The following is an 18382-nucleotide window of genomic DNA, read 5'->3' on the forward strand; positions in this document are numbered from 1 at the left end:
TTATTCGCACCAATTTGCGAATAAACTTTCCAAGTCGCAAGCCGCTGTATCCCGCTGTCATTTGAAAGGTGTATTTATAGATTTCTATTCCAAAAGTGATGAGTAATTCATTGTGAAACAACAGATTCGCAGTTTCTGTGCAGTCTGCAGCGTGACGCAAACATGTTCCCCGGGGTTTCGAGTCAGGGGGGTTTCCATATTTGCAGCTCATATTATCGGCTTTTGGATCGGTTCGTGACTGCCCTGTAAGTATATTCCCCTCTGGACTACCGCATGCGCACAGACATCGAACCAAAAAACAATTCAAGACACACATTCTATGGAAGTAGTAGTGAGTTTATTGATGTGTTCTCATCATTCTAATAATCAACGTGTTCCTTTATTCCATAATTACAAATACATATTTATACTCATTCGTAAACCGCCTGCAATCAAGCAGGCCGTTACAATATTTGAAGCCATATCGGTGCATAGTGAGACAGTCACATACAGAGATACTGTCACAAAAAGAAAGAAAATAAAAATAGAAAATAAAAACAAATGAACAAAAACTGAAAAAAAAAAATATATATATATCATAAGAACAATGCACACCACAGGTTGTCTTCCATAAAAGCCATGATAGTAACATCAACTATACAGGCATACAAAGACATAACTATGAGAAAATAACTCAACCCTTTTCCTCTTTTAATTTTTTTTTGTTGTCATTTTTATTTGATTTTTTACATGGAAAAAATGGTCCTTTCCCTGAAACCACAAACGGACACGACCACACCTCCCTAGGCCCCCAGCTCCCTAAAACGCCCCAACTAATAATTTCACCCTTTCTTTGCCTTCTAAAAAAAAATACCACTCCCTTTCCTATTTAGCACATCACACCCCACACACCGGAATAGGGGACCACCAGAAAACAGAGGCGTCCTAGAGACTGCCTGAGGAAAACCATCCCCATCAATAATAAATCACCTGAAATCTGACTGAATAAATTTAAAAGTAACACAGTTAGGGTTGAGGTCGTGGGGGGTTCTGTATTCACTGTGCGTGCTAAAGTATTTTTAAAAAGCTTTTGGTTGTCTACGCTTTATACCTGGGAACCTGTGGGACTGGAGGCCTGCACACATTTAGCCTTTCAACCGATTCACCCCCAGGGTCATCTTCCTGTCCTCCCCCAAAACGCACAAGAGTCACATGTCAAGTTGTGACTCACAACCCAGAGAAACCAAGCAAAACACCCAGCGCCTTCGTCATCACTTTAGTTTTGGGGGAAAATAAATCTACAAATACACCTACTTTATTTATATATATATATTGTATATATATATATATTTGTTTTTTTTGCTTGCGATAACAAAGAGCAGAAAATAAATGAGTTTGATTTATTCTTCTCCCCATTTCTTCGCTATACATTAAATCAGTACAAATAACCTTCATATACAAGCAATCTTTTGAAGAGGGGGGGAAAAAAAGATTTATGTAACTCATTATTTTGTGAATACTTCTAAGATGGTACATAACAGCTGCAATCTTGCAGTATGTCGTTTGACAGTGGTTATTTCATTACATATAATCATTCTGATTATTTAAGTTTGTTCGTCATGTGTTTTTAAAAACAAAAACATTTAAAATATATCAATCTGAAGACAATCACTGTTTTGAATAAGTTGTCAAACTGCATTTCCAGATATTTTTAAAAACATAGTTACATTGCCTTTAAAAAAGAAAAAAAAAGTTCTACTGTACAATTTTAGTACTAGCAGTAGTAGTAGTAGCATTACTTAGACTGCTTTGAATGAACGGACCAGAATGTGCATTCCAGATGTAGGAAGATGAAATTATTTTTATTTGTAATTTTTGACATGAGCAGTATTGTTGTTGGTCAGTAGTATGTTCCCGCCCCTTCCTTTGATGAAAGACCACCCCCCTCCCCACCCCTTCCCCAGCCCGGGCCAACCACATCCTCTCCAGGCTAGATCTGCATCTGCTCCAGGTATTTGTAGGTGGGGTTCTCGTAGCCGTGGTTCTGCATCTTGTTCAGGTGGCGTTCCTCAGGGGACAGCATGGGGTCCACCTGTCGGAGACGAAAAGGCGGTCAGTTCACGCACTCGCCTCTTCAGGCGCAACCTCTCCCCTCCCTGCTCGACCTCCCTATAATTCATCCTCATCATCGCACTTGTTTTATTATTGCTAGCATTGCATATTGTTGCTTTTTGGTTGGTTTGTTCTCCTAGTACTTGGAACTGTACTTCCCCGTGGGGTTTTCAGCGCTGGATATGGGTGCGCACTTTGTTGTATGCAGCTTTGGTGAAGAGCTTCTGCCACATGCCTGTAATGTAATGTCAATGTAGTGTAGCCAAAGACTTCTGCCACAGCGTGGGAGGGGCTCACCAGCTAATAACTCTATAAATCCATCATTTTGACAGGAATCGTTTTTGCTTTTTTAACCGCACGGTAAAAATACCGGAGGGCGGTTCCTTGGAGCTGATTGGATATGTGAGTACAGGGGATTCACTGCATCTCCAGGGAACACTGAGGTTTTAACAGTGTACCTCCCGGAACTTCAGCACATAAATCTAGTGTCATTTCTTTCCCAAAACACGGTATGCCCACGGGAGTCCTGCACATTCTCTCCCCAGATGTGCACATATCTGACCGTTCATCTCTTGGTTGACCTCCACAAATTATTTTATTTTATCTGCAAAGATGAAAAGGGCAAGGGCATATCGGCTCCCTTCTCACTCTCCAGGGGGCCCAGATAAAATAAATTGCCGCTTTTGAAATTAGATCACTGCAATCTGATTGGCATTAGGTTATATAGTTAAATGGCCAAACTGATTTGAATCACCACTTCCAATTGGAAGCCCATTGACCACTGGTTTATTACCAAAGCCTACTCCCATGGGAATTTGGGCAGCTGTAAAATCGCATAAGATTGAATGTCATCCTGGTCAGACTCATACGCCCGTAAGGCTAGGAGAGCCCTGCTCTTTGAAGCCAAGAATGGTTAATAAAAATGGCTTCATTGGTGGAGGATGACCACACGACCACGACCACAACTCACCTCCACAATACCATGGCTGATGGTGCCATACTGCCTTTTCCTCAACAGCACCAAGCTGATGACAATCACTGTTGCTATGGCCACCGCAATCACCAGGAGGCCAATCAGAGCGCTGCTCCCGAAGCTGAACTCCTCTCCAATGGGCCGGTAGGTTTCCTGGTGAGAGGAGGAGGGTGGAAGGGGGGGCGGAGTCAGAGGCACTGAAAAACAACCTGCACGCAGCCACACCAGTGCTTTTCACTCACAAAAGGGCCTGGTTATTAATGTCACTGCCAGCACAGGTAAGCACTGAGATCGCACTGTGTCCCTAGGCAACGTCAGGACAGGTAAAGACTGGACAGAAAGGAATGCTGGTTTTCCACATTCCAGAAGATGGGGGGGGGGGGGGGAGAGAGGGAGGGAGAGAGAGAGAGAGAGAGAGAGAGAGAGAGAGATAGAGGGAGTAGAGCTGAGAAGTAATCCTTTAAAATATATATATATATATATATATTTTTTAATTTCTTATATACTCAGTGAGCACTTTATTAGGTATTTATTAGACAAATTTTTTAGACTTAAGTCTTCTGCTGCTTTCGCCTATCCACTTATAGGTTTGACGTGTTGTCTGTTCAGAGATGCTCTCCTGTATACCATTGTTGTAATGTGTGGTTATCTGAGTTACCGTCACCTTCTACTAGTCTGGACTCTTCTCTTCTGACAAGGTGTTTCTGCCTGCACAACTGCTCACTGGATGTTTTTTTGTTTTTCACATCATTCTCTGCAAACTATAGACTGTTGAGCGAGATACTCAAACCATCCTGGCACCAACAATCATTCCATGGTCAGTCACACTTGGATCAAATTTCATCCCCACTCTCACATTTGGTCTGAAAAACAGCTGAACCTCTTGACCACATATGCATGCCTGAATGCATAGTTACTGCCACATGTAAATTAGGTCTACCTAAAGCTCAGTGAGTGTATATTTGTGCAAATGTTCCCTCATGTAGGTGCAAAATTTCTCATGCATCAAATGGTGCTAGCGTAGAGAGCAATGCAGCCATCTCATAGCGTAGCCTATGCTTTCTGTACCATGAACTGGGTTGTGTTTGCACAAGCACTGAAAGGCCACGTAATGTAATGTAATGATACATCGGTTTGCTTACAATATTATTATTATTATTACTACTCTTTATCATCAAAAATATTTTGTTTGAATTTTCATTCCATAGTTTCCCTTTTGCCAGTACCAGGCAGGAGGTGCTTATCATAGCATATGCAGCCAAAGGAGGTTGTGTGTTCACTCAATCACAAATGCCTTGTGTGAGTACATGCATACATACATTTATGCAGACAAACAAATGTGTTGTGTACATACCGCCATTCAATTTGAGACATACACACATGCACTGACAATATAAAACATACAAATGAACTCCAAATGAAAAAAAAAAAAAAAAAAAAGACAGGGAAGTGGTCTACATCCAAAACCAGTACAAGGGCTCATTCCAATCACTTATTTTAATCGGTCCTCATCTCCTCGGCCCTCCCCAGACCTGGAAATCGATCAAGGTCTTCCATCTTTAAGGACATTCCAACCCGTTAAAATGGTCCTTAACAGAGCTTGGATCGAGGAGCTAGGAAGGATCCCCCCGAAGGATTCTTCAGCAAGGAAACATGAGTGCCTCCTTTGTGGAAGTATTTTTTCAGAATGCGTGTTGTGGCATACGGATGCTCGATCTGTGGCTCCACCTCTCCTCCTCTACAATGTCTTTTAAACCAAGGCTTGGAAGAGGACAGATTCTATTTGCTTAATTGCACGTTTCCTTGATTCCTCCATCCTCGCATCCTTTCCTTGCATTCTCTGACGGGTAGAGCTAGGAGCGAGGACAGGAATGCAAGGAAACGAAGCAAGGTGCTAAAAATAAGCGATTGGAAAGTGCCACTTTAAGAAGAGGTGGTGGGGGTTGTTCTCAGACAAGCTTTACCCCCATCACCCTTTCAACCCCACCCTCTGTTTTAAGCTTCAGTTATCGCTGTCGGCCACTAGGGGCGCTGTACTCACCAGCTCATCATCATGCATAAGGCCGACTCTCTCGGCACTGTATATCACCTCTTTAACATCCAGGGACTCATCAATCACCTGTCGACACAGACAGGGAGGCTGAGGTTACACTCACTATGTGCATACAGCCAGCTAAGAAACTCACGATTGTTAGTTATTTAGTTAGTACACAGTGAAAGTACACTGAAACTATGCAGAACAGGTAAAGTATTAGTCAAACTAGGCACCCAGTCGACATGCTTTTAACAAATAATTAGGTAGCTATGAGCTAGAAGTAATTAACATCTAGTTAATATGACAATGAGTTGGTCTAGTGCCATGACAGATGAGGAGTTTAACGCAGAAAGGATAGCAGGCTAATGCTATCAGCCAGGCTTTGGGAACCAGTCAAACACGTTTCGCTGAGATTGTTATGCTATTGAGAAAGTACTCGTTTTGTGTGTGTGTGTGTGAGAGAGAGAGAGAGAGAGAGAGAGAGAGAGAGAGAGAGAGAGAGAGAGAGAGAGAGAGAGAGAGAGAGAGAGAGAGAGAATGTGTCTAAGAGAGACAGACACAGTACGTGAGAGAGAGAGAGAGAGAGAGAGAGAGAGAGAAAGAAAGGGAGGCGGAGTGTCTGTGAGAGTGAGTGTGTGTCAGTTTCTGTTTGTGTGGAGATGAGGAAGAAGGGAGATTGAACAGTAGCACATAAAAGCAGGTCTGATTGGTTGCAGTCGACTGGTGGAGAAGGGGGACTTAGGGCTGAGAATGCTGGCACAGCGCCCCCCAGAGGACATGGAGTATCAGAGCACTGAGATCACTGGCCTGGCATACGATTCTGAATATAACATTGCCTCTCTGACTGCTGCAGTGTACAGATTAAAAAATTGCAAGAAGCTTTTAAACAATAGCTTTTGAATGGAGCTCCGTCCTTGGTGAGAAACGCACACACACACAAGCACAAAGGCACACACTTTCTTGTGCATGGTCTTGGGAATCATGCACAAGCCAGAAATGCCTTCAACCCTTTAGACACCAGTAAAACTACTGAAGATTACTGAATTTGAAAAGAAACACATTTTTTATCAGTATTTAGAACAGAATTATTTTTTAATTATGAAAATTCTCAGAGCTCAGTAGCAGTGTTTTAAAAGTTGTAACGGCATCTAAAGAATCAAAACATTTCACATACAGGTCTGAACTGGAGAAAACCACAGTTCATACTCAAGGGTGATGTGGAAGTATTCCATTCAAATCATGCAGGAATCTGCAAATGGCAGGTTCTAGAAAAGGGCAAAGCATTTTCCTACAATGTAAATATCCCTAGAACCACACTGCAGTTACCACAGAAATACAGTGACTCGAATTGCTCCACTTCTTAACAGCCAATTTAAGCAAAACGTGATATGTTGAGAGAGAGAGAGAGAGAGCGAGAGAGAGACAGAGAGAGGGTATGTGTTTGTGAATGCTGAGACACCAGATACAGGATAGGAAACCCAATTTAAAATCAATCTTGTAATTCCATATCTATGGGATTGCAGGTGTGGGTTACTGGGAGAGGGGTGATGAGACTGAGCTGAGAGCTAGAGAGAGAGAGAACAGATCTATTCACTCTCTCAAAACCTCTTACCGGAGTCAGAGAAAGAAGGATATATAAAAGGAGGAGAGGAAAGATGGGCTGTGTCTCGTTCCTCAGAGTGATGCAGGACAGAGACTGAGACAGAAGGAGCGGGATGGGATGACACAGGGCTGCACAAGTCTGTGTACTGATTTCTGATTCTAAACAGTAACCTGAGTTTTACCGTTCTGATAACTCTATAAGCTATGCTGGCTCATTCCTGCACTGGTAAAATCAGCAAAACAGTCTTTCAGTCTACAGATGTGCTTATACAAATGTCAGATCAAGATACGATCATTAAGATCATTAATTAAATCATTAAGAGCAGAAGTTGGCGCAAAATCCTAATATGCATCAGCCCTCATTGTGCACCCCTGTTATCCCAAGCGGAGAGAGGGATCAGGAGCTTTTTCCACATCAGTGTGTGGGTGTGCGGCTCTTACCACGTTGCTGTTGAGCTTTCCCTTCATGTTGATGATCCTCTCCTCTGCGCCGATCAGCCTGTCCAGCCCAGACCCTGCAAAACCCCACAGAGCGTCAGCCACAGGACAGCCACACAGCCAGGGGGCACTAGACCAGACCAGCTTCAGGGCCCATACACAGACAAAAGCAGAGGATAGCCTAACTTGGATTCGGTCACCATTATAACTCAGCGGGGGGTGGTGAGTAAGGCGCAGATCAGGATGGAAATAATGTAACCCTTACGGTTCCAAGCCCAATATGAAGTGGTTCCAACCAAGGACGGGTGCTGACAGGCATACTGCAGTTCACAAGTTTAATTCTAAACTAAACTGCAAAAATATATACATATATATTTTCATAATATCAGGAGTGCCTGTGTTATTAATACTGTACAGTTTGTTTTGAACATACAATTAAGACAAAAACATTTTATTCTATTTTTCCTAGTACTTCTAGTGATACACAATTTAACTCTGGCACAAAATGGCTCCCTCTGGACTGAATAAGCTCTGGAAAGTTCCAGGAGAGTTCCTCATACAGAAATGAGATGAGGATGATGTGGGGGTGTGTTGCCGAGAGGGGGTTGGAACAGAACAATGGCCTTCACTTCCCCCGATTTGGCTGTGACCGAGCCGACATCACACGTTGTCAGATGTTATTTAATTGGCTATTCTTGATCAGCTGACGGTTGTGTCACTATGAGCAGTTTCACTACACAGCTATGCAGAGTTCCAGAGGGGACCAAAAAATCGCAACTTCACCCACTCGGCAACAGTGTTGCCAAGTGAATGTAGATCCAAGCGACGAAGTACACGCACAAACACACGTATGCAAACGCCCCCAAAAGCATCTGAAGAAACGCATGAAAAGGAGGCTGAATGGGGAGGAGGCCTTCGTCCGACAGGATCGTAAAACGGGAAAGACAAATGAACACAGCTCCATTTGTACAGGGCCGGACCGCAAGGTTTGCGTCTGTGATCAGACAACAGGGCTGACTGCGTGAGTGACACCCTGGCGAGAGAAATGGGACCAATTTAAACTTGGCTGCAGGTCTGCTGGAAAAATGCCCCGCTGACAGCCTAGCTAAATCACACCAGGGCATTCTGGGATAGCACTACAAAAACAGCATAATCAGGAGGCCCAAGGCCATTAGAAACATGCAGAGGAGAGAGAGAGTCAGCCAGAAAGCCCACAGTCACCATGCTACTGCATCTGAAAACAATGGGCATAATGTTTAAGTAATTCTTTCCCTCCAATATATTAATTGGATTTTCGTTCAGGTTTTTGAAAGGGAACGGACCCCCAACCCCCCCGTGTATATTCAGTCCCTTTGGTGGTTCCATGTGGCTTCAGTACAAATGGGAAATTGATATTGACCCAATGGGCTGAGTGAATGTGTATATGCAAGGGGTGTAACATGGCAGAGACAGCTAAGGCAAGAAGCAGAGAAGGGCAGAATACACCTATGGAAGGCAAGGTTGTCTATAGGAAGCGGGGGAGGGGGGAAGCAAAGGATAAAAGGGAGGAGCTCAGGTGCACAAGGATGAGACATCTAAAGAAAAGACAGGAATAAATGAGGTGGGAGCCCACAGGAGATGGAGGGATGGAGTGAGAACGAAAGAAGGAGGAAGCAGAGACCAACCTTTCTTCACTGGGAGAGGGGAGTCGGGTAGAGCGCCTGGCAGTAAAGAAACGAGGGAGGGGGGGAAAAAAAAAGAAGGAAGGAACAGAACCCAAGTGAGCAGAGACGACAGAAGTGTTAAACTGTGTGACCAGTTGAAGAAAGCCGGGGGGGGGGGGGGGGACCAAAGGAACCTTGGGCAGAAAGGTAGGACCATAGAAAATACAACACGTGCATTTTAGTTAAAAAAAATAAAATAAAAATAATAATAATAATAGTAAACTCATGGTCACAAAGAGATCCCCCCTTTATTCCAAAGTAGAAATGTGTGCAGGACAACCATACAATCCAGGAGAAGAAAGCACAATAGTGAAAAACCACTAAAGTGACTGCTGCTTGGTTTTGGAGTTTTTATTTTTATTTTCAGGATTGTTTATCTCAGGGGCGCAAAAGAGTCCGTTTAATCATTTGGAAGTTTTTGATAGCTGTGAGCTACCAGTGCAATGTTCTACTGTAGTCCCATACAGGAGTGAACCGGCACTGGTGTACACAGATGTTTAAGCCTGAAGTAAGCACCCCTGTTTTTTGTGTGGAGCTTACGGGGTGGCCCAGCCCTGTGTTTAAGGTTCTGGACACCGACCTGGAAGGTTGGTGGTTGAAGACCATATTCTTGCAGCTGAGCAAGTTCCTTAACCCTAAATTGCTCCAGAGGAGACGGTCCCCTGCTTAGTCTAATCAACTGTAAAAAAGGGAAATAACCTTTATAAGGGCCACCGCCCAACAGGCAGGCCTGAGAGAAGCGCCAGTACAGGAGCCCAGAGGCTGAGAGGAAGATCTCCACGCTCCAAGGCTGGGACTCAGAACTGGCCATCCTCACTCACTGTCACTCCCTCTGTCTATCTATTAACTGTAAATCCTGTAAGCCCTATCGCTGGCGATAATCATTCTCTGATCTCCACACAAATTCAGCAAAAACTGCAGATTGACAAGCAGGAGAAGCGGTGTGAACCCCCCTATCTCCACTCAGCTCCTCTATCTCGCCACAGCAGACGGCTGAAAATCAACGAGCGTCAGGGAGACTGACAGGAGCTGGGCTGAGAGACGACTCTCTCTTAATCCGTTTAAAATGCCTTTCCGTGTGCGAATTTACTCAGCAATGCCGACACGCTCGCGGGATAACAGTCTTATCAGTCCTCTGCCCCGATTGCACTCGCAGCGGCAGCTTGTTTCTGAGCGTAATGCACACACCGAAACGCTTCGCTGTTTAAACTGACACGAAAAAACAAACAGATTTATGTTCTTTTCTTGGCCATTCATACATAATAAATGTGTGCACCCAACCCCTGGTCCTGGAGAACCACACTGTCTGCTTGTATTTACTGCTACTCGGCACAAACCGATTAATCTCCAAATTTAGTCTTCAAATTTTAGGTAAAAGTAAAAACCCGGGAGACCCTGTGGCCCCCCAAGTCTAGGTTTGGGGACCCTCATCTTTGTCCATGTGGCTGGATTTCATCGTCATCAGAACTTAACTCAGCACCTGAATCGATTACATAGTACGCCCATGTCCTTTTAGTTTCTTCTGTATGTGTAATACCCTGGGATACAAATGTAACGTGTCTTGGCACCCTGATGTAAATGTGTCCCGGCAAACTGTATCCCTGCTAATACAAAAAACCTTCTCACAACGTTGCTGTCATGTAGTGGCAATGTCACATAATTGACAGAACATTCCAGTAGCGCTGCGAGAACATTTTGTGTTGGTGGTGAACATAGTGTAGTGTAAAGTGTCTGGGCTTGCTGTAATGTAATGTTACACCCATGTTCTGGGACGGGGGGGAGGGACCCACCTTCCGGCTCTGGTTGGGACCCCAGCGAGGTCACCCGGAAAGGGCGGTAGGGTTTGCCCTCACGGACGGGCAGCTCAACGTTCTCCTCAGACGACACGGTCACGTCAGGCTGGGACTCGGAGATGGAGGAGAGGAACTGGTCCATGTCGGCCTTCTGCTCCTGCAGGAGCTCGTCTGGGACAGGTGGAAAAGCGGACAGGCAGGGGGGTGGGGTGGGGGGGGCAGTAATGAGACCCACATCCTAACTCGATTTCACAGCACTCAACAAATTCATAGCAGTCGATGACAGAGTCTGTCAGAAAAACCTTTTCCATCTTTGAAACAAAACGAAAGAACACTTCAATCAATCTTTGCTGTATCGAGTGCTCACCCCCCCTCTTTCTCGACTCTGATCCCTTGAACGAAAGCTGAACCGAGTCAACCCTGTCCCAGTTCCGTCACTGCAGCAGCCTGACTTTAATCATCACAGCGCACCGCCATACACTCGCTTTTATTAACAGCCAAAGAAGATGAGAAATACTGTCAGGGCCCTCTCATCTCCCCCAACTCCCTGAGGTCTCCCGTTTCACGAAAGAATTACAAAGCCCAAACACCAGTGATTTTACTTAATTGCGCAGTGGAGAGCCTGAGAGACAAGTCTCCGGGGGGATGGAAGGGGGGGCGGGGGAGTGGGATGAGGGGTTGGTGTTTTCCGAAACTCACCGATCTCGTCCTGGATCTCCTCGGCCACGTAGGGGACCTTGTAGAGCAGAGACAGGCTCTGGTTCATCCGTTCCTCGATAACGCGCAGGTGGGTCATCACCTGGAGAAAGGCAAGACATCCTAAATTAAGCAGAATGAGAAGCTAGAGCAAGAGCGTTTAGTCTTAATCCAAAAAGAGGGCCGACATGGGTGCTAAGTTTTTGTTTCGGCCCAACACCAATAAGCCCCATTCTACTTATCAAGGTCTTCACTGAAGACCATGATTAGCTTTTGAAGGCCATGATTAGGTTGTGATGATTTCGTTGAATCAGGTTCAATAAGGTGTCCTAGTGCTAGGCTAAAATAAAAATTGCCGTTCCCAGATATGTTTGGGCACCCTAATTCAGACTCATTCCCACACTAGGGGAATGGAAAGGGGGGGGGGGGGGGGGGGATATATACTAATTCAGTGAAAGAGAACTCAAAGCCAGTGGTAAAGGCAGATGAGCCACTGCCAGAACTGCCAGCAAACACCAGAGGGTGACAAAGAGCCTTCACAAAAAACTACACCCTCCTCCTCAGTGGAATCTCAAGCTCATCATAACAAAATTCGCTATGACACAGATGAGAGGACAAGTTCCTTCTTTTTCTCGCTTCCTCTCACTCTTTGTTCCCTCTCTCCCAGTGAGCTAACTGATTTCAGGGTTTGGTGGAAAGTCTGGTATCTCTACAAAAGCAAATATTTACAAAGCTTCAGCTTGCACATCAAAAAGAAAATTGGAGGGGAGGGGAGCTAAAGTAGGTCCGACTGAGTAAAATGCACAGGTCTGAGCAGCATCATCATCGGTCTTTAAGTGGCATCGTTGTTGGGACTGAGTGCCATCTTCAACATTATTGTTACATTACTGCACACAAGGACACATTCACAAATGGAATGTTTTGTCCATGTTATAACAATGGCACTACATGCGACATCATCAGCGCATCTCTGAGCGACATCATCAGCATCTGAGCGACATCATCAGCGCATTTCTGAGTGACATCAGAGCATCTCTGAGCGACATCATCAGAGCATCTCTGAGCGACATCATCAGAGCATCTCTGAGCGACATCATCAGCGCCTCTCTGAGCAACATCATCAGCGTCTCTCTGAGCAACATCATCAGCGTCTCTCTGAGCGACATCATCAGCACCTCTCTGAGCGACATCATCAGTGCATCTATGAGCGACATCATGGGCGGTGGGAGCGCTGCGGTACACAGCCAATGTCAGGCGAGGAGGCAGAGCGGCTCTGAGTCCTGCAGAGAGCCTGACTGCAGAGGGAGCAGCAGTACAAAAACATCCACTACCGGTGCCATGAAATAAGTATCACCCAGTCCCTCTCCTTCTCCTCCCTCTACACCTCCCTCTCTCTCCTTCCATTCTCCATTTCACTCCTTTCCATCTCCCTCACCCTCCTTCCATCCCTTCCTCACACCCTCCCCCTCTACCCAACTCCCTCCCTCTCACCTTCCCCCTCTCTCACCCTCCATCTATCCTTCCCTCCCTAACTCTCCCTTTGCCTCCTTTTTCCCCCACTCTCCCTCAAACCCTCCCCTCTCCATCTCTCCCTCATGCACTCCATCACTCCCCCTGTCTTTCTCTCCTTTCCCTCCATTCATCTTGCCCCCTTTCCCCTTCCCTCTCTCTCAATCGCTCCTGCAGGTCTCTCTTCGACCCCCCCCCCCCCCCCCCGTGTCGCCGGCGGTTTCTGGGAGCTGAAGATTTACGAGCGGGCTGCCTTCCCGCCACCGGGAGTGGCACCCCAGACCCGTCCTGCGAGTAGCTCCCAGGCGTGTCGAGGCAAAGATCCCAGCACATTCAACCTCAGCATTTGTCACTGTTTTTTTTCTTTAGCAGCACTGTATTTTACAGCGGCTGCACTCTCCTCGCAATCACACTGCAGCAGGCTGCCGGCTCACACCAGCCCCATTGCACTCACAGTGTGACAACCCTGCACAGAGCCGACACAAGCGTGGGTGCTCTGAACTGAATCGATTGCAAGTAATGGCCCCAGACAGGCTAGCAGATTTAGAAACGGACAGACAGAAAGACAGACACTAACAGAGAGAGACGCGCATAGACCTGCATACAGGCAAACAGACAAACACTAACTGAAAGGGACAAAGATATAGAGGGGCAGACACACGAACACACACACACACACACACACACACACACACAGACAGAAACAGACAGATAGACAGATGCATAGATGTGCAGGTAGAGAAACAGGCGAACACACACACATTCTCACACACACACACACACACACACACACACCTGGGACTTCATCTGCGCGGCCTTCTCCGGGTCCACGGCCAGGACGTGCTGGTAATGGCGGACGGTGTGCTGGCGGTCCTTGTTCTCCGTGCGCACGTAGCGTCGCAGGGCCAGCAGGATGCGGTGAGGCTGGGGACGGACACCAGTCACTACACCACATCTACACACTGCACATCAACACTGCACATCAACACACTGCACATCAACAGCAGCGCTCATACCATAAACATCATATTTCAAAGAAACATTCAAAAGAAAAATATCAGAAAAAATACTAAAATAGGTATTTAAAGAATATTCTGAGATATTTAGACTAAAATTTGATTACTGTCTGTACTAAATTTTAATTAAATTATGAAACAATACGAATATAACATAAAACACTATAAACAATATAAAATAACAATTTTAAATATTATAAAAACAAATAAAAACTAAGAGTATTTTCGAAATATCCCACAATTCAGAAAATGATTATGCTTAAGATTCAGTTCATTTACTGTGATTTATGTATATATTTTATATATATATATATATATATATATATATATATATATATATATATATATGTATGTATTTATATATTAAGTAATACCCACTCACAACCTGTTATTTCATGCGATTTCTGTTACCGCCTGTGTGTGAATGCTGGCTGTTGTTGTATTGGAGGAGTATGATGCCTCATTCATTCCCACTATACCAATAAAGCGGATTTGAATTTGCATTTGAAAGAGAGTTAAAGAAACAGTCAGACGCTATGGTAAATGTCTGACTATGTGCTTGCACAGGGGATAAACAGACTAAATCAGATTAATTGGAAGAAAAAAGGCAAAACGGATTATACAATTACACATGGAAAAAAACACCTGGTTTAATATGTACATATGCAGAGCACCTAAGACCATAAAGGGTTTTGCACACATTAATCCATCACAGTGTTCTAATATGAGCTCACACAAGCCGCAAGTGTCACAGCGTTCATTTTACCCTCATCATAGGGGTCCGTGATTGACATGGTCATCTTATTGACATTTACCTTTAAATTATAGGTTGTCATGACAACATTATCATTCTCATCTCCGGCAGCTAATTAGCTTTAGTGAAGTGTTGTCAACTAGCTTCCATGTCTTGAGCAAATGACTCCACTTTGGCCCCAGTTTTCTTATCGTTTCTGCGTTTACAGTTTTCATGAGCGACAGCGTTCAAAATGATGGAATGTTTGTGACAAAGAGCTCCTTGCCCCTGCTTAATCTACTTAACTGTACAAAGTGTCAGGTAAATAACTAATGTAATAGTGCTGTGTGCGTGTAAAGGGGGTGTCTGGTAAATAACTAATGTAACATAGTGCTGTGTGCGTGTAAAGGGGGTGTCTGGTAAATAACTAATGTAACATAGTGCTGTGTGCGTGTAAAGGGGGTGTCAGGTAAATAACTAATGTAATAGTGCTGTGTGCGTGTAAAGGGGGTGTCAGGTAAATAACTAATGTAACAGTGCTGTGTGCGTGTAAAGGGGGTGTCTGGTAAATAACTAATGTAACATAGTGCTGTGTGCGTGTAAAGGGGGTGTCAGGTAAATAACTAATGTAACAGTGCTGTGTGCGTGTAAAGGGGGTGTCTGGTAAATAACTAATGTAACATAGTGCTGTGTGCGTGTAAAGGGGGTGTCTGGTAAATAACTAATGTAACAGTGCTGTGTGCGTGTAAAGGGGGTGTCTGGTAAATAACTAATGTAACATAGTGCTGTGTGCATGTAAAGGGGGTGTCTGGTAAATAACTAATGTAACATAGTGCTGTGTGCGTGTAAAGGGGGTGTCTGGTAAATAACTAATGTAACATAGTGCTGTGTGCGTGTAAAGGGGGTGTCTGGTAAATAACTAATGTAACATAGTGCTGTGTGCATGTAAAGGGGGTGTCAGGCCTGCTCCTCACCCTGGGGGGGTCAGCCTGCAGCGCTGCCAGGTAGTTCTCCAGGGAGAGGCGGCGGCGGTCGTTCAGCATGGCCTCCACGCGGGCCAGGTGCGTCTCCACCAGCTGCTGCTTCTCGCTGGCGGCCTCCTCCTCCAGAGACTCCACCATGGCCTGGAAGTGCTGTGAGGGGCCGGGGCTTAGCGTCAATAACCGTCAATAACCATCAATAACCATCCGTTACATACCATCAATAATCGTCCATAACCATCCATAAGCGTCAATAACTGTCCATAACAGTCCATTATTTACCGTCAATAACCATCCATTACTCAGGGTAAATAACTGTCTATTACTTACTGTCCATAACCGTCAACAACCGCCGATTACTCAGGGTCAATGACCCACTGCTTACAGAGTCTCTACTGACTCTCCTTCAGGTGGACATAGACAGGGGTGTGGCTTAAAGCCTCAATCTTACAGGTGGACAGAGAAGGGCGTGGCTTTAAACAACATTCTTACAGGTGGATAGACAGTGGTGGGGGCGTACAGACAGGAAGAGGAGGAGACCGTGGTGCTGTGCTCAGGCAGACAGTGGGGCAGAAACATTAAGCAGAAGCAACACCAACCTGGATGAGGGTCTGTCTCTCGGCCTTGGGCAGGTTCTTAGCCTGGCGTTCAGCCTCCTCCCACTCTTTCCTCACCTGGAGAGAGAGAGAGAGAGTGAGAGAGAGTGAGAGAGAGAGTGTTAGGGCATGTCCTTTCTCCATCAGTGGTAGGGGTTATGCTGTGGCTGGGGTGACATGGTGATCCTCACCCTCTCCATGCGGTTGCGGTGCCTGATCTCCAGCTGCTCCTTGGCCCTCTGGAAGCGGTTGTGCTCCTTGTCGTCAGCTGGCGTCTCAAAGTACACGTCCACGTCGTCCGTGGGCTGTGGGGTGGGCGGGACTGCGGGCCAGACAGAGGAGAGAAAAAAACATCAACTGTTTGGTTTAGACCAGAGATCATCAAATAAGGGGTCCTCGAGGTCTGAGAACTGCCGGTTTTCTACTCTGCCTTTAGCTGGGAGTCAGGTGTGAACAGTTCAATCAATAGCAAATTATTGTTCAGCTAATTAGCGGGGAGAAAAGGAAACCAGGGCTTTGGATTTGAGGTCCGGATTTAGACCAACATGCAAGCAGGAGAAAATTGCCCCAGCCCCAGAAAGAAAGTTAGGGAACGTTGGGACACACACAGATCAGATGGCACGCTCAGCAGTCCCTGAGGAAATTCACTAACCAGGCTTTTCCTCAGATGGGCCTTTACCCCGCATTCTCCAATTTTGTTGATTTATTTTTCCTTTTTTTGCCTGATCCTGTCAACTTGGAGATAATTCAGCCATCCTTCATGTTGGATTTCTGTCAGTCTCAGAGCCCTGCGTTCTGACAGGGCAGTGCTTCGTTAAAGCTACTGGCATGTGATTTTCGCAGAGACAGGGATCTGGGAGTAAGATGGAGAGGCCTCCCAGGTCAGAGAGGAGATGATTCTTGCGATTCTCGCCTTTACTGCAGTAAACATACAGGCCCTTCCTCTGCAGCAGCCCTCATTGCAGTGTAACTTGCTGTAATATATTGAAATAAAAATATTTTAAATCTCCGTTTAAAGAACCGTTGCGGAAAATATACGGGCGGATACGCTAGTTAGCACCACCTTCAGATTTCGCAATACATTGCAGTGAGAAGGACAGCACTCACAATCTTTAACACAGATTACATAACTTTAGATGAAGTTGAGCACATCTGAATCCAGGTAATATTTTTAGACAAACCTACATTCCATTATATTTACACTTCCTGAAAAGGACAAATATTTACAATATACTGCAGTATAGTAAGTATAGCAACTGTACTAGTAAAGCAAACACTGCAGTGCGATGAACTGGGCTTTTGACCTGAAACACTGACGCCAGACCCCTAAACAGGAACAGTCCCACCTGGAACAATAAAAATCGATCAGAACTGATCAGTCTGCCAGGTTTTATGGAGCTTCTTCAGAGAGCCCAGTGGCACAGAGGGGGGTCCCACTCAAAACAGACCTTCAATACCATTGTTAAAGTCCATTTTCCTCCATTTAGTATTATGTTTCGGGCTATAAAGACGTGGAGCTCACTAGGTTTTGACGCAAATTACTTTCAAAATATTTTGTATCCACAAAGATAGACTCATTCTCCAATGACTTAATTGATTTGGTAGTGGAATGAATATTCACACCAGTATGCTGTCCAACTACGTTGCAGTGTTTGGCACACTGATATTGCAACTGTTGATAGTGAAGCCAATTAGTTAAGAGAGATGGATGTGCTTATCTTGCTGAAAAGATTTCCATTTTTTAATATGGGCAGTTTTTCTGTAACTTCAAGGGCCACAGGGAATGCATATTTAAGTTCTTTATGTTGCCGGTACCTCTTTGTTGTATGTGTACGGTCTAGTGCGTTGAATGTGACTGCCAAAGGGTTTGCATTCCAGAGATTTATGCAATAAATGTCCAGAGTGCTGTCCATGTTTGAGGACGATCCATAACAGGAGTGAAAATAAAAGATCTTTAAGGATTGAGGAGTCCCGCTTGGGGTGTAATCTGAGAGTGTACCATCTAGAGTGCAGTTGGGACTCCTCTCCACACTACCTGACAAGTACAGCTTGCACAGCGTGAAAGATGCACAATCGCACAGACGTTATGGGCAGAAGAAGCAGAGAGGAACAGAGAGAAAGCTGAAACTGTTTCCCAGACTGAGTACGTTTCATCAGAACTGCTGCCGTGAGAAAAGCGCACGTGTGTGTGTGTGTGTGTGTGTGTGTGTGTGTGTG

The 18382-nt window shown here is 45.1% G+C and overlaps 1 protein-coding gene across 5 annotated transcripts in view; it reads right to left on the minus strand.

Annotated features, from left to right (window-relative positions):
* Positions 1-315: 315 nt before the first annotated feature.
* Positions 316-18382, minus strand: part of aplp2 (amyloid beta (A4) precursor-like protein 2) — a 56630-nt gene continuing 38563 nt past the window's right edge. For 2 of the 5 annotated variants that reach the window (XM_061216639.1, XM_061216635.1), the window contains 11 exons: positions 16357-16487; positions 16169-16243; positions 15564-15722; positions 13636-13764; positions 11335-11434; positions 10633-10806; positions 8804-8839; positions 7143-7216; positions 5106-5183; positions 3062-3217; positions 316-2071 (listed from right to left, as the gene is read on the minus strand). In XM_061216639.1, the coding sequence (XP_061072623.1) occupies positions 1970-2071; positions 3062-3217; positions 5106-5183; positions 7143-7216; positions 8804-8839; positions 10633-10806; positions 11335-11434; positions 13636-13764; positions 15564-15722; positions 16169-16243; positions 16357-16487 (1214 nt within the window). In that variant the 3' untranslated portion in view covers positions 316-1969. The remainder of the gene's footprint in view (positions 2072-3061; positions 3218-5105; positions 5184-7142; positions 7217-8803; positions 8840-10632; positions 10807-11334; positions 11435-13635; positions 13765-15563; positions 15723-16168; positions 16244-16356; positions 16488-18382) is intronic. The other 3 variants (XM_061216637.1, XM_061216636.1, XM_061216638.1) reach the window with 3 other exon arrangements.

The sequence above is a fragment of the Conger conger genome, chromosome 13, assembly GCF_963514075.1.
Source record: "Conger conger chromosome 13, fConCon1.1, whole genome shotgun sequence".
NCBI classification, from domain to species: Eukaryota; Metazoa; Chordata; class Actinopteri; order Anguilliformes; family Congridae; genus Conger; species Conger conger.